The following is a 16,772-nucleotide window of genomic DNA, read 5'->3' as shown; positions in this document are numbered from 1 at the left end:
TGGACCCTCTCCATGTTGTCCACATCCCTCCTGAAGTGTGGCACCCAAAACTGGATGCAGTACTCCAACTGTGGCCTTACCAGTGTTGCATAGAGGGAGAGGATCACTTCCTTGGACCTGCTTGAGATGCATCTGTGGATGCATGACAAGGTACAGTTGGCCTTCCTGACCGCGTCCCCATACTGTTGGCCTGTGTTCATTTTGGCATCAATAATGACTCTTAGAACCTTTTCTGCCTCTGCACTGATGAGAAGGGAGTTCCCCAGCGTGTAGGTATGCTGCTGGTTCTTCCTCTCCAGATGCAGTACCGTGCGCTTGTCAGTGTTGAAACCCACCCTGTTCTCATCTGCCCACCCCTGTAACCTGTCCAGGTCCGATTGCAGTTTATTCCTCCTTTCTAGTGTGCCCACTTCACCCCACATCTCAATGTCATCTGCGAATTTGAACAGGGTGCTTTTTACCCCCTCATCGAAGTCACTGATGAAGATGTTGAACAGTGCAGACCCGAGGACCGAGCCCTGGGGGACCCCACTGCCTACATCTCTCCAGGTCGAATAAGACCTGTCCACCACCACTCTCTGGGTGCAGCCCTCCAGTAAATTAGTGACCCATCTGACTGTGTAGGCATCAACACCACAGTCTCCTAGTTTCTTAATGAGAATGGGATGAGAGACCATGCCGAAGGCCTTCCTAAAGTCCAGAAAGACTACATCCACCACGACACCTGCATCCAACGATTTTGTGACCTGGTTATAGAAGACCACCAGTTGGTCTGACAGGACCTTCCTCTAATAAACCCATGTTGGTTGCCCCTAAGCATAATCTCCCCTGCTGGCCCCTCGTGGACATGCGCCAGGATAAGTCTCTCAAAAAACTTGCCCAGGACTGAGGTAAGACTAACAGGTCTATAGTTTCCTGGGTCCTCCTTCCTCCCTTTTTTCAAAATGGGAACCACTTTGGCCCTTTTCCAGTCCTTTGGCATATCGCCAGAGCACCATGAGTGCTCATAAAGCCATGCCAGGGGTCCTGCAATGATCTCTGCTAATTCCCTCAGCACTCTGGGGTGGAGATTGTCAGGACCTGCTGATTTAAATACGTCCAGTCCCTCCAGAAGTTCCCTGACTAGATCCTCTCTGACCCTCGGCCTGGGTGCGCCTCCCCTGGGGCCTATGGGGGTCCCAGTTGGTGGGGGTGGGGGGATGACCTGATCCCTGCTCCGAAAAATGGAGGCAAAGAAATTGTTAAACAAGTTAGCTTTGCTGTCTGGTGTGATGACCAGATTTCCTAGCATGCCTTGCAGAGGTCCCACATTACCTGGTACTTTCTTTTTGCCCCCTATGTATTTAAAAAAGGACTTGTTGTCCTTGATCCGGGTAGCTAGTCTCAGTTCCATTTCCACCTTGGCCTTCCTGACTGCCCCCCTACAGCCCCGAGCAACTGAGGTCTAGTCCTCCCTGGTGATGGCCCCTCCCTTCCATTGGGTGTACACCTCCTTTTTAGCTAGGAAATGTTCTCAGATGCCTTTGGTGAGCCATGGGGGCTTTTGCGCCCTCTTGCTCCCTTCGATCGGTGTCGGGATTACCTCCCTTTGGACTTGGAGGATTGTCTCCTTAAGGAATGACCACTCTTCTTGGACACCCAACTCCCCTCCCCTCTGGGACCTCAGTGTCTCCCCGACTATTCTCCTTACCCCATTGAAATCCGCCCTCCTGAAGTCCAGGGCTGTTGCCTTGCTGCAGGCCTTTGCCACCTTGCACTGGATGGTGAATTCCAGCAGGCGATGATCACTGTCACACAGGTGGTCAAGCACCCGCAGACCCCTCACCAGGTCATCGCCCATGGCCAGGACCAGATCCAACAAGTCATCTCCCCTGGTGGGGCTGTGAACCTCCTGGGTTAGATGGAGGCCCTGTATCTTGGCTAGAAACCTACATGAGCAGTCAGACCTGGCTGACTGCTCTTCCCAGCAGATGTTTGGAAAGTTTAGGTTACCCAAGATGACCATGTCCTTTGACCTAACTGCCTCTGTGAGCTGACTTAAGAAGTCCCAGTCTAGCTCTTCCCCTTGTTTGGGTGGTCTATAGTAGATCCCCACCATTAAGTCCATTTCCCCTAGACCTCCTTGTATTCTAACCCAGAGCACTTCAGTGTGCCCCTCCTCTGACCCAGTCCTACTCATTGAGGGTGTGTATTTCTCCTTGACATAGAGCGCCACACCCCCACCTTTCCTCCCTGTCCTATTACTCCTGTACAGCCTATAGCCCTTGATATTCACTGCCCAGTCATGTGTTGGGTCCCACCACGTTTCAGTGAGGCCCACTATGTCTGGGTTGGTGTTAGCTAGCAGGAGGGTAAGTTCCTCCTGCTTTTTCCCCATACTTCAAGCATTAGTGTAGAGGCATTTGAGGCCTCCTGAAGATGCATGCACTGCCCCCCTAATCCCAGTACTACCTGGGCCCCTGTTGCTTACCTGGGTATTTGTTCTGCTCGTCGTCGGTCTAGGCTGGGCTGTTCTTGTGGGTGATGCTTGGTTTAGTGGTCCAAGGCTTCGTCTTCCCTCATCTTCCCCTTCCCCTGATGAGATGTTAAACAATACCAGACCCAGGAAAGACCCCTAGGAACTCCACTTGATACTCCTTTTACCTAGACATTGAACCACTCTTCGCTAAGCAAGATGTATCCACATTACAGTACATTCAGCTAGTCTGTATTTCCTTAGTTTGATAATGAGAATCTCACAGGACATGGTTTTAAAAGCTGCACTAAAGTTGAGGTGTATCACATCTACTGCTCCCCCCTGCCCCAACTGTCACTGTCAGTGACAGTTATTGAAATAAGTGTTTTATTCAGATTGATCCTAATGAAAAAGGGTACATTTTGGGAACCCACATTTTACATTAGGAATGCCCAGGTGGGCCCAATGAAAATGTTTATAAACTAAGATCCACTATAATATCAGTTTACCAACAGATAAAAAACTTTATATAATAAAAATTACTTTTTTACTTGGATAGACATAATATCATGAAGGCTGAAGAATTGTTCTGTAATGGAAGAAGAGTAATTGTTTCTAAATATAGCTGTCGTATTATGTGAGAGAAAAAACACTCTGACATATAGCAAGGAAATGTTAAATAAATAACACAAAGGATAAGGGAAGGTCCCTGAAGAATCCCACAGTTTAAATAAAAAATTACCCACTAGAGGATTCTTTGCATCCATCCTCAATGTTATGCTTACTAGTTTTTCTAACCTTAATGCTAGCTTGGCTTCTACTGCCTCACATGCTTCATTCCCCATTTCTAGAAGTGTGTGATTCTCTTTGTGCTTCCAAATAATAATCCCTCCTTACCATCCACTTGACATAATGGATCTAAGGATCATTTTCAATAGTTTCGTTGGTGAAATTTTTCACTAGTTTCATTGGATGGGAGTTTGTGCTTAGCTATAATGCTACTGAAAAGCTCCAACAGATCAGCTGCAATATGGGTTTGAAGAACTGGCACCTCTGACATACTAAAGCTAGGTACAGAAGTTCAGGGAGGTTAGCAGTAGGTTAGATTACATTAAAAAGGGCTACCCAATCTAACTTAGTTCACCCAAGTGCAGACCTTACACTTAGATTGACCTAACTAGGGACCAAAGTGCAAACTCTACACAAGTCCAGGAAGTTTAGATTGGTCTAAGAATGGCCAAGCTGATCTAAGTTAACCTTATCTCTGAAGTAGTCTAATTAAGATTGGGTCCGGTGATACTGACTAACTGAACTTCTGTATAGTTCCCAGTATGGCCCCAGAGCTGGGAAAGCCTGATAGCTGGCCCAAGCCCCGCTGCTATGCTTTTCCTACCCTCACCCCCAGCATCAGGCTGTTTTTAGCTCCCTGGCCTTTCGCCCCATGCTCAGATAGACAACCCTTCCCACCCAGCACATCAGTCAGCTTTCCCCCTGCAAGGCTGCCAATCCCCCACATCCCAAGGGCACACTTCTAGTGCCAGTTTTACCTGCATTTGCCAATTCCAGGATCCAACCAAACTAAATCAGGGTGGAGGGAGGAACAGTGTTTGTCTGGGGATGGGGGACAAAAAATAACCCCTGGTCCAGGTCGGGGGGAAGAGAGCCCCCAATCCTTCCAAGCCTCTCTAATCTCACCAAACTTGTGACCAAACTTGTGGACCCCACCACCACCCTTGTGAACCCCACTAGCCCCCCCAATCCCTCCAAATCCCCTGTGGACCCCACTTGCCCCACCAATCCTGCCAAACCCTCCTAGTCCCCACCAACCCCACAATGGACCTTCTTGCCTCCCCGATCCTCCCCCCCGATCCTCCCAACCCTTACTCCCTGCAGACCCCTCTTGCCCCCCGCCAATTTCCCTAAGTTTCCCCAGTAGCCTCCTCCTCCCCTTCCAACTGACCTTAGATTGGGTGGCCATTTTTAAGTCAATCTAACCTCCCCACATGTTGGTATGTACCCTAAATGTAACACATGTAAAGCCTTAAATATTGGACAACAGATACATGTAAGACTCCAAACTTCTACCTGTGTCTTGTGATAACTGAGATATTCATCAGCAATTTTTGTTGCAGCCACTTTTAATTTATTTCCTTTTGTAAAAGTTGTTTCATACTACAAAACAAACTAATTCAGATTCTATAGTAGACCACAGTCTCCTACTGAAAAACAACCTCTGGACAGAGAAATTAATCTAAACATCCCAGGAGTCTTCAAAATATGACTCCAGCTTTGGTAAAAAATAAGACATATCTAGTTTTCCCTTAGTATTATAGTAGTTAATCGTGTGTTGGTCATGGTAAAAATTACACCTGCAGTTTGAACGTTACTGTTAAGATGCCTGGAGCAAACTTCCTTACCTATCATTCCCCTTATCTGGAGTTGTTTAAAACCATCCCTCAAGAATCCAACCTGTTCTCCAGTTCAAGAATGAATATTTCTCTTTTATTCAGTTAATTCTGCAGTGCCAAATGTTTGGGACAAAATCACAAGTACACTTTGTTTAGAAGCTAATCAATTTTCGTAGAGGAAAGTTATGAAACGTATCATGAAACAAAGTTGAAATTTAAGTGAGTGTCTCAGTTTATTATTTCCACTGTCAAAATGACACTTTCAGTATAACAGCTGCCTCCAGCAATGACTCCAGCAATGTCCATTTTTAATCAAAGTTGCAATATTATCTTGCTTTATTCATTACTAATCTGTATTCGTGTGTATAGCAATATAATAATGATGGTTACATTTTATTTGATTTTTTACAGCTCTGATTCACTTCAGTGCATCCTTCAATGTTGATGTGAAAAATGCAATGAGTTTTAATGGCCCCGTAGAGGACATGTTTGGGTATACTGTTCAACAGTATGAAAATGAAGAAGGAAAATGGTAAGCTTGTTTTTCTGTTTTGGAATCATCTACAAATTGTTAAGTACTTAGTGCCTGAAATAGGGTGTATTAAAAGTGTTAAGTGGTTATAAGCATTTCCTGTATTTTGTTTAATAATTTCAATAACTAAAAGTCAACTTTCACCTTCCTTTGGCCTGTGAAGTATTTCCTTAACTCATGAGTCTCGCAGAAAAAACCTACATAGATAAGTGCCTTCATATTCTGGGACTCCCAAGTGAATGAATCTTCTTCATTTGATGATGAGGAAGCTTATGCAAGAATACCTGGGTCGTGCAAGTCGGGTATTCTTAAAAAAGAGGTTATGTCATGTCTACTATTCACTCAGTTAAATGCATCATCACTGGAGGTGATTATTTTCACTTAAATAAACTTCATTATTCAGTTGTTTCTATAGGGCTTTGTCACTGATTGATTTTTGCCTATCTTGTAAGATGTCCAGTTTAAAATAACACTATGCACTGTCTAACTTTTTTTCAGTTGGCAATAGTGATTTTGATGAGTGTATTGGGGTTTTGAGTTCTTTTCATCCTCCATTCCTGGAACTATACTCTGAAACATTTATGGCTGTATTTGCTTCTTCATAATGATGCTGTTTTGGGTGTTCCATTGAACTGGCAATGCTATGGAAAAGGTTAGATTTCCTCTTCCCTGATAATGGGATACAGAGTAAAAAAGTATCATTGACTCCTCTGTGGACACATCTACACGTGCTTTGCCTAATGTGCATTAAATTTAAAGCGAGGTACTAAACAAATGTCCATTAGGTTGCCTTAATGCACAGTAACAAAAAAGTGCTGCTTAATGCACGATAGCCTATTTTACTGCACTTTAGTACAATAGCATGTTTTTTATGCGACACTTTAATACACAGTGAAATATGCTACTGCACATTAAAGTGCACATGTAGACATCCCCTATGTCTACTTGAAAAGTTATTAATCAGTCCCTCCACCTGTAGTGGCACGAAAATACTCACTTCTTTTGAGAATTATGACTATTTCTATGCTGGTCATTCATTGAGAGATTGAATTACAAATTGAATGATTCAGGAATTGGGAATTCTAAAGCATTTACCATTTTATGCAAGTTTCCCTTTTTTTCAAAAAGGCTTCCTTAGAAGTTTAAAATTTCTGCCAGTTCATTACAGTCTAGCAGTTGATAGCCCCTGGGCCATAGATATTTTCTGCTAGATTATACAATCATTAGGCGAAGCCTGCCCTAGTCCTATACATAAAGTATGCAATAGCTCAAGGCCTACTATCAATGAGTTTATATACAAGATTGGGAATTACACTGACTTTACTAGACTTGTTAGAGAATGTTTACTTCAAAGACATTGAGAAATCTGCTTTTTAAATGCTATGCCTTGATATTCTCACTTGTGAGTTCTTTGAATATAAATACACAATAAGGTTAATGACAAATCAACAGTGTTCTTCCTAGATCTGAACTGGATCATCAGGAAATGTTATGCATCTCAGAAGCTGGGATTTTGCCATATATGCTCATTAGAGGGAGCACATAGTAGAAAATATAAGGCATAGATGTATATTCTTTTAGTGGCTGAAAAAAGGCATTCCCTAGATTTGAACATCCTCAAAGGTCTAGTTAAGAAATAGACATGGAAGTGGCATAGACATTTGTGTAGGCCATGATCATTTAGAGTTCATATTCATCATTTTGCAGTGTTCCTGCTATACCTATTCATTTTTAAATAGACTGTGGGTTGGCACCCGCATGCCATAAGGAAGAGAAAATGAATTGACTGCTGACTACAAATAAATTCACAAGGTTTTATGATATGTTAAAAGAGATGAAACTCTCATTAGAAACTAAAGTGTTCTTAGTAATGAGTTCACGGTAAGCTTGTCTGCAAATATTTGTCAAGAAAAAAAACTACAAAATCTTCTACAGAAACACCAGTGCAATCAGATGGCCTTTGAAACCATTTAGCAAAGTTCTTAAAATTACCATTTCAAGTTATGTTCAACATTTCTAAAGAGAAAAGAACGCTGGGCACATCTAGCCAAGTTGTAACCTACTCCTGAGTGATGTCAAGCACACTCAGTTCCACTGAAGTAAGCGGAAATCAAGAGGGCTTAAAATTGTGCAAGTCCTGCTTCTGAAGATTTGTTGTATAAAATACATACAATGTGATATACAGTACGGCATGAAGGGAAACATCATCCTAACCCAATATGTATTCAGAGTATTTTACTTTGCATAAAAAGTTATTTACTAAAAAAAAAGTCTGATTTTGAATCTAATGGGTGCATCTACATGAGAGGCTACGTTACCGTAGCAACGAGCTGCAGCGATGTAGCATCCATGGGCACAAACTGTGACACCAGTGCTACTGCAAGATAGCAATAAACTACTGTGCAGTAACTCATTGCTACTGCACAGTAGGGTTGGAAACGACCTGTGCACCACTGGGACTGTGCAGTAAAAACTGCGCAGTCAGGGCCATGAGTGGATGTGCCCAGTATGAATTAATTTGATGTATTATTCATATTTGTTTGGTTTTTTTTGTTTGTGGTGGGTTATGTACTGGATTTGCATTTGTAAAATTCTGTGAAAATAACCTCTCTTGCCAAATTATCTCTATTTTTTATCCATACACTTTTAAATATGCTAAGGTAAACATTAATCTCTCCTAAGCTAAGCAGCTGATCTTGTTATGGTTAAGGATGACCTATATCAAGATCAAAGCAGTGTTTTTGGCAAGTGTACTACAGCAAATAAATAGACCAAAAACACTGTCCTGTTTAAAAAATATTAAAAGATGGTATTTTATCTGTTTCTATACATTTCCAGCAATTTTCTATGGATTCTAAATTAGTTGTGGGTTATTTCTCCTGAGTTAAAAGATTTTTCAGTCACAGAACACTGCTGTTTAACAATCAGTCCTTGTTACGTAGTGCTGGGACTATTTAGCATAGCTCATGAAGATTTGCGGACAAAAAGTTAGTCTATCTCTAGAGAAAACAATCTCTCACTTTCACTGAACACTATATATGGATTTAAGGGGTGAATATTAATTGCTAATGTTCATAAGAGATATCGTGGAACATTCCAATGTTATACATACAGATTTGATTATATGTAATTCTGAGAATTTGATGTTAAAACTATGAAATGTTATAATAATGTGTGTGCCATAATGTTATAATATCTATATTGCCATTATTTTTGTAAATACTGTAAATTCTTTACCACCTGTTTAAATTACCATATTTTCTTGCATACAGTATGTCTGCAAACAAAACATGCATCTTGTTTTTGGAAGGCAGAATATAGAAAAAATATTTTTCTAGAGTCACGGCCAACTCTGTGACATAGAGTAAGTCCTCCTCCTAACAAAGCAGGAATGCCAGGAAGTGTGGCATTCCAAGAGAAAGTCTGGGTGAGGCAGCAGGATGTTCCTGGTGTGGTTGGAAGTTCCTGGTACTCAGTCATCCAGACTGAGCCACACTTCCAGGACACTCTTTGTTTTCAGGCGGACTGACTCTGTCCCACAAGATTAGGCTCCAGATCCTTGCAACAACAGTAGTAAAACTGTTATTTCTTTCCTGTAAGCAGTTCTTTATGTAAACTCTTGTAAACAAAAGTTGCTGCCATATCACAAGCCTCACCAAGATACCACCAGCAGCTCACTTGCTTCTACCACCAGTGCTAAGCCAATAAATACAACTGTGGCAGAGTTAACACAGGACTCTACCCCTTCAGTTTGCTGAGCCAAGCAAGTGGCAACCATTTTGGCAGCTGTATGGCATCCATGCTGTTTCCAGGCTTGCTTCTTTTCTAGCAAAGAAAAGAGTTTCCCTGCTTAAGATGTGCACCCCAGTTTGGGGTGGCTGATTTTTTCATGGGGAAAGATGCATGTTGTATGTGAGAAACTATATAAGGCAAGGGTTGGCAATCTCCAGCCCATGAAAAGATTGGATCTGGCCTATAGAGGGTGGAGGGGAGGGGGAATCAGCAGTGCACAGCAGTGAGGTCACCTTTTACACCCTGCACTATACATTCCTCTGCCTCATGCCACCAGTCCCATCCACAGCACCCTAGCCATCCTGCAGACCATGCTCATCCTGGCCACTGAACACCTGGTTCCCCATCACCACTGGCTGCAGGACTTGGCAGTAGTCATTGGTCATAGCAAGAAGAGCCTGCAGTAGGGGGGTCAAGGCACAAAATAGGGAGGCTGCAAAAGAGATCAGCAGCACGTGGTAATGGGTAGGTTGCAAGTGGTGGCCTGCCATTTGTAAAAAGTTGCTGATGTTTGACTTAAGGCACAGCTATTCCCTTGGATACTTAGAAGGATCTTTCACTTTGTAATCCACTGGAAATTAAATGTGTTTATTTTTAAACTATTAAAGGTGAAGAGAAAAAATTAATAGGGTTTTCTTGTATTACTTTAAATGACTTTTTAATCTTCTCCATCTAAGTTGCCCATCTATTTTTACTTGGTATATTCTATTTTGCCTCCTCACAGTGTGTATACCTGTACAGTTGTTTCTGTTCTCTTCTGTGATCTTTCTTATGGAGCAGAAGACAACACAGCTACTTTTTTATTTGATGAAAATATAACTTGTTTTCATTTCCAGGGTCTTAATTGGTTCTCCATTAGTTGGCCAGCCCAAGAAGAGAACAGGAGATGTCTATAAATGCCGTGTTGGAAATGGCAATCAATCACCTTGCATAAAACTGAATCTACCAGGTATAAAAAAAAAATTAAATGGCAACAGGAAAGGTCTTATGGAGATGACATCTTAGGAAATTTATAGCTAAAAACTTGAATTAAAATAGCTTACAAGAAAGCTAGTGAATTTACATGGCTAAATGCTTCATGACAATGAAACAGGATGCTTTTGAGATCGAGGATACTCATTTAAATATTAGTGATAAACTTTTAAAGGATCTTCATTTCCCTATGGAAACATATGGCTACTTTACAAAAGTGACTGCTTTACAAAAACACTGATCTACCTGGTACTAATTGATCCAGACTGGCAGTTCCTGCAGAAAGTTAGGCAGGTAAATCTTCATTCAAAGTCCATTGAAACCAATGGGAGTCTTCTCCAATATTTTAACAGTTTTTGGATGAGACTCTTTCTGGTGAGCGTTGGTCTCGGGTACAGAGCTGAAGCACATTAATGTGGCAGTCTTGGTAAATAGGTAAATTTCCACCATTCTTTGGCTAGATTCAAGAATACTTGATATCAACAGGACGAGAGTTATTGAAAGTTGAGTTTTGCCAGATGAATAATCTCATTAACTTTTTAGCTGTTCTTTTCACTGAAATGCTGGCAGGTCCAGAGTGAATTTCAGAATAAAATGTTATACGTTTATAACAACAGAATTATATGTGACATAAATTTGTTTGTTCTAATTAACAGAACTGTGTAAATGGTAATCTCCTGCCTTCATTGCATTGCTATTTCTACATTCTTTTGCAGTTCAAGAAAACTATTTGAGACGATGACCCAGACAAACTTTCTGGGATGAAATCCAGTCTTTGAAACTTTTCTTGTTCACTACAATCTTAATAACTGAGGGGGGAGGAAGAGTGCTAATCTACTTGATGGAACCAAAAAGTGTTTTGTTTTAAAAGCTGGAAGCTTTATTCTAGCAGACATATTGTTTAACATCTTGTTTTCACATTTCCAAATAGTTAACATTTTGATTTATTTATAGCTGATACTTCAGTACCTAACGTCATGGAAGTAAAAGAGAACATGACCCTTGGAACAACTTTAGTGACTAACCCAAAAGGAGGCTTTCTGGTAAGAAAATAATTAAATTCCTGAAGAATAATAAAGAATATAAACTTCCCAGAATTGTCATTATCTCACTTTCAGTGCTTTTTTGTGTCTTAAAGGCATGTGGGCCACTTTATGCTTATAAATGTGGACGTTTGCACTACACAACTGGCATCTGTTCTAATGTCAGCTCTACATTTCAAGTTGTAAATGCCATTGCACCATCTGTACAAGGTATGCATACCATGGAAATGTTTTGTGTGTTTAAAAGTATGTAACTTTGAGCAAGACAAATGTATACACACAGGCATACTAAAAAGCATGAACTACATTTCCTAGTTACCAGCATTATCAAATTAAGTAAATGTTTTCATTGTCAGTATATAACCTAACTTCTGGCTACTCTTGGAATTAATTTTTGCATAAACAATCTTTAGAGTGCTATGTAATGTCCAAACATAATGGCTAAAAATAGTTATTCTGCTTTTTCTTACGGGCAAAAGAGTCTTCTCGAATAATAAAGGCATGTTACTGGAACTTTGTATAAGCCTAAACTAATACAATTACAGCATCTTAAAGACACATTGTAATGCAAAATCTGGAGTAGAAACATGTGGTGTTGGAATATTAGGGGTTTACTAATAAAGGTTCCAATCCTATAAACATTTTAGCTTGTGTGTAACTTTCTGCATGCAAGTAGGTCCATTGATTATAATATGAAGTACTGTGTTAAATGTATTGACTACCAGCTTATTTTAGGCATGCCTTTTCAAAGACACCCTTAAATATTTTGTGACTGTTATTAATAATGAGACTGTTTGGGTTGTATTATTATATCTTTGACACTTGTTTGTAACAGTTGTCAACTGGCAATGTTTGTTGTAGAGTGTAAGACCCAACTGGATATTGTCATTGTTCTTGACGGTTCTAACAGCATTCACCCATGGAAGAGTGTCACAGAATTTTTAGACAGTCTTTTGAAAAATATGGACATTGGCCCACATCAAACGCAGGTAAAGTGACAGTGGTTTTGTTCTGTTTAGTTCTGTAGAAAAATAATGCTTAAATAAAATAAAATGATAGCCATAGTGAATAAAATTAGATTACAATAAAGAAGGAAAAGACAACAATTAAATGCCACCTTTTGTGTTCTCAGAGCATCCTGTTTTCTGTCAGTGTTTTTTAGGGCCTGATTCTGCATTTGGTGGCTTACAAGTGACTTCTGCTCCCTTGCAGAGTATCTCTATGGATAATAAAGCATGATCAAAACCTAGGGCATGGGTGGATAGCACATTTATGCTAGTGTAAAAAATAGCATGCAAAAGATGCAGACTCCTAAGACAGCAGAGAATTATCCCTTGAAGAATCAAGGATAAAAAGGCTACTTGTATAAGTTGCACAGGTTTGGGTTTTAACTCTCAATATCCATCACAGAGAAACATACAGCTAACCTAGAATAAATGCATGTCTATCCCTCCCTTATCCCAGTGTAATTTCCACAGTCTACAAAACTAATGTACAAAACACTATGGCGTGTCTTTGTCTGTTCATGACCTTGGATTTTAAGTTCTTTGAGGTCTGCAGATTGTCTTAATATTTCTGCACCATAGTGCTGAGCATGTGGCTAATTCTAACAACATTTAATAATCATAATTAATGTTTGACTGGTAAACAAAACATTCTTTTATTGCTGGAAATGGTTATATTTATATAATAAAACAGAGAGGGCCAAATTGCCAGCTGGTAAAAATCAGCCTAGCTCCATCAAAGTTAATAAAGCTTCACTCAGTTATGCAAGTTGAGGATTTGACATATATTTTGCAGTCTGGTGAACACAGGAAGTAAATAGCATAACTGTTCAGAACACACAGGAGAATGTAAAGCAGACACAGAGGCAGATAGGAAAACAGAAGTCTGCTATTTTATAAACATTCAACTAGAGTGGAAAAATCTAACTCTCCCCAAATTATCAAGCATTTATTTGGGGCTCTTGAGATATCAAATAACATCCAGGCCAAATGACCAGTATTAGGGGTTGCCCACCTTCAGCCTAACCAAATTCTAGCCTAGCTTTCAGTCCTCCCAGCTTGCTTTTATGAAAGGGAATGCTGGTATATAGAAAGGATATCCTGAAATCTCCTCCTCTTATTCCAGGACAACTGGGCCGGTCAGTTATCTCCAGTGTCTCATGTTTACGGCTGAGAGCTGGTTCCTTTGAGCCTCTGACCTATAAGATGTAACCAAATTAAAAACTCATTTCTAAACTGACAACTGTTCAATCCTGTCTTTTAAACCTAAAACCACAGGCCTTCAGACACAATGAGAAAGGTGAATGCTCCATGTTTTTGCCACAAAAGAAAAAAATTCCTTCCTGATCTCCAAATGTGTTAATCACTTGGACACATGGCAGCTTCAAAATGTTTTCAAGCTTTTCTGCCATTACAAGCCAAGCAGGGTAGGGCACCAACAGAAGCACAATGGCTGCTGCCCCATGCCCTAAGGACTTTGCATATAGGAGGGGGAAAGATATGAGAAGCAATCCACTCTCCTCCTTCCTTGAATCATCATCAGCCTCCTACTCCTTGCACATTATTTCCTAAAAGCCATTTTTTCACAGGGCCTAGGGAAAATTACAGAACATTTCCTGCATATGGTATTAAATGTGTGGAATTTAAGGGAAGAGAACCAAAAGTCAAGAGTTAAAAATATGTTCACTAGGATATGGTCAGTAAATCTGTGGGAAAATGCTCAGCAGAGCTAGCCTTAGGGAAAATGGTACCTTGGATAAATTTGTGTTTTGGTGCCCCCCCTTCACAAAGTCAGTGGTGCAGGCAGAAGCAGGCAAGCATAGTCCCAGGTTGCTGTCTGGTGGGGAAGTGGAGTGGCATGGTGCACCAGGCAAGCAGATGGGCAGGCACCACTGCTGCTGTGTGGGAGCAAGGCAGGCAGACTGGAGCAGGCACCACCTTGCCTGCACATATCTAGCTGGGCTCCTCCTCAACAGTGGCTGGAGGCAGGGGGGTGGGCTGGGCTGGGAACCTGCTTAAGGCAGGGATCAGGCAGGGCGGGGCAGGAGGAGAACGCTGCTGTGAGTGCGGGCTGCTCACACGTGTGTGTGTTTGGCGCCCTCCAGATCATGGTGCCTCAGGTGGTCACCTATATTTCCTACCTCTAAGGCCAGCTTTGGTGCTCAAAATAAAATGATGGAGGCAACTAAACTAATAAAATCAAATCCAAGCAAACAGAATTTGAAATAGTACAACTAAACAAAAAATCAAGGCTTGTGTTTTAAAAGAAAAACAGGTTTCATAGAAAATTAAGGGGGTTGGAATGGACCTCAGGAAGTGTAGTCCACCCCCCTGCTCAAAGCAGGACCAGCACCAGCTAGATCATCTCAGCCAAGGTTTTGTCTAGCCAGGTCTTAAAAAATCTCCAAGGATATAACTTCTACAACCTCTCTGGGTAAACTGTTCCAGTGCTTTATTACCCTCCTAGTGAGAAGATTTTTCCTATATCTAACCTAAACATCCCTTGCTGCAATGTGCGACCATTGCTCATTTTGTCATCTGTCACCACTGAAAACAGTCTAACTCCATCCTCTTCTGAACCATCCTTCAGGCAGTTGAAGGCTGCTATTAAATCTCTCCCCCCAACCACCCCCCTTCAGTCTTCTCTTCTTCAGACTAAATAAGCTCAGTTCCCTCAGCCTTTCCTCAGAAATCATGTTCCCCAGCCCCCTAAGCATATTCTTTGCCCTTCACTGGACTCTGTCCAATTTGTCCACTTCCTTTCTGTAGCAGGGAGCCCAAAACTGGACGCAGTACTCCAGTTGTGACCTCACCAGTGCCAAATGGAGGAGAATGATTGCTTCCCTTGATCTGCTGGCCGTGTTCCTACCAATGCAGCTCAGTATGCTGTTAGCCTTCTTCACAACAAGGTCATACTCTTGGCTCATATTCAGCTTCTTGTGCACTGTAACCCCCAGGTCCTTTTCTGCAGAGCTGCTGTTTAACCAGGCAGTCCCCAGCCTATATCAGTGCATGGGATTATTTTGTCCTAAGTGCAGGACTTTGCACCTGTCCTTATTGAACCTCATGAAATTTCTTCTGGTCCAATTCTCCAATTTGTCAAGGTCTCTCTGACTCCTAGCCCTATCCTTTTGCATATCTCCTACTCCCTGCAACTTGGTGTCATCTGCAAACTTGCTGAGGGTGTACTCCATTCCATCTTCCAGGTTGTTGATGAACATATAACAAAACCAGGCCCAGGGGCCAGTCAACTTGATACTGGTTGCTGGCTAGACATCAAGCCATGATTACTACCATTTGAGCCTGACAATCTAGCCAGGTTTCTATCCGCCTTGTAGTCCATTCATCCAACACATGCTTTCTTAGCTAGGGTAACCACATGTCCTGGCTTAGCCAGGACAGTGCCGGATTTCAAAGGCTGCTTTTGGCTGGCTGTTCAGAATTATAATGGGTGTCCCGGAAATTCAGGGGGATGGGTCACAGTCTGGCCAGAAGTCGAAGCAGTGCAGAGCACCTTGTGGGTGGGCAGACAAGCTCCACTGCCTGCCTAGCACACCGCCCCACTCCACCAACTTGTGAAAGCATGGGGGACGAAAAAGAGGTAAGGGCAGGTAGTGTCCCTGGATTAATGTTTCAGACATCCAGGATTTCTTCAGCCTGTTCTTAGCTTGCTTTCAAGAATGTTGTGAGAGACCATATGAAAATCCTTGCTTAAAAGCATAGTGTGTCATGCCCACTGGTCTCCCTCATTCACAGAGCCAGTCATTTTATCATAGAAGGCAATCAGGTTGGTCAGGCATGACTTGCCCTTGGTGAATCCATGATAACTGTTCCTAATCACCTTCTTCTCCTCCAAGTGGTTAGAAATTGATTTCTTGAGGACCTGCTTCATGATTTTTTCAGTATCTGAAGTGAGGTTGACCAGTCTGTACTTCTACAACTCCTCCTTCTTCCGTTTCTTAAAGATGGGCACTATATTTGCCCTTTTCCAATTGACAGGGACCTCTCTTGACTGCCACAGGTTTTATAAAATAATGGCCAGCAGCTCTACAATCACATCAGCCAACTGCCTCGGCACTAGGGCTGTGCAAAATGGCACCGTTGCATTTTGCCTTGAGTTTCGACGGTTTGACAGAGCAGCATTCCGTTTTGAATTTCATTTAGATTCGAAAGAACTGTTCCGTTCCGTTCCGTCGAACCAGAAAGGCTGTTTAGATGCTGTTTCAACATTTCGCTGGGGATGGGGAGGCAGCCTAGCTGGGCTGTCTCCCCGCCCCAGGCACAACCTAGCATGGGGGATGGGGAGTCAATCCAACTGAGATGACTTCCCGTTCCCTGCCGGATCTTGTACCAGGGATGGGAAGTCAGCCCAGCTGGACTGAATTCCCATCCCCAGCGCTATGGTCGAAACGTTTCAACTTTCAAAACATTTAATTAATGATTCATATATGATTCATAGATGTAGGGCCGGAAGAGACCTAAGTAGATCATCAAGTCCGACCCCCTGCCCTGGGACTAGCCTCATTTTGTTTCAAGGCTATTTCAACAGCCTTTGTTTCATTTTAA

At 41.9% G+C, this 16,772-nt stretch overlaps 1 protein-coding gene across 2 annotated transcripts in view; it reads left to right on the top strand.

Annotated features, from left to right (window-relative positions):
• Positions 1 to 16,772, top strand: part of ITGA1 (integrin subunit alpha 1) — a 131,447-nt gene that overhangs the window by 39,395 nt on the left and 75,280 nt on the right. For both annotated transcript variants that reach the window (XM_019495899.2, XM_019495898.2), the window contains exons 2-6: positions 5,275 to 5,395; positions 10,024 to 10,136; positions 11,114 to 11,202; positions 11,298 to 11,412; positions 12,064 to 12,191. In XM_019495899.2, the coding sequence (XP_019351444.2) occupies positions 5,275 to 5,395; positions 10,024 to 10,136; positions 11,114 to 11,202; positions 11,298 to 11,412; positions 12,064 to 12,191 (566 nt within the window). The remainder of the gene's footprint in view (positions 1 to 5,274; positions 5,396 to 10,023; positions 10,137 to 11,113; positions 11,203 to 11,297; positions 11,413 to 12,063; positions 12,192 to 16,772) is intronic.

Source organism: Alligator mississippiensis, chromosome 3 (genome assembly GCF_030867095.1).
Source record: "Alligator mississippiensis isolate rAllMis1 chromosome 3, rAllMis1, whole genome shotgun sequence".
In the NCBI taxonomy this organism is placed as follows: Eukaryota; Metazoa; Chordata; order Crocodylia; family Alligatoridae; genus Alligator; species Alligator mississippiensis.
Note: the sequence above shows the minus strand (reverse complement) of the source record. Positions and strands in the feature narration are given on the sequence as shown.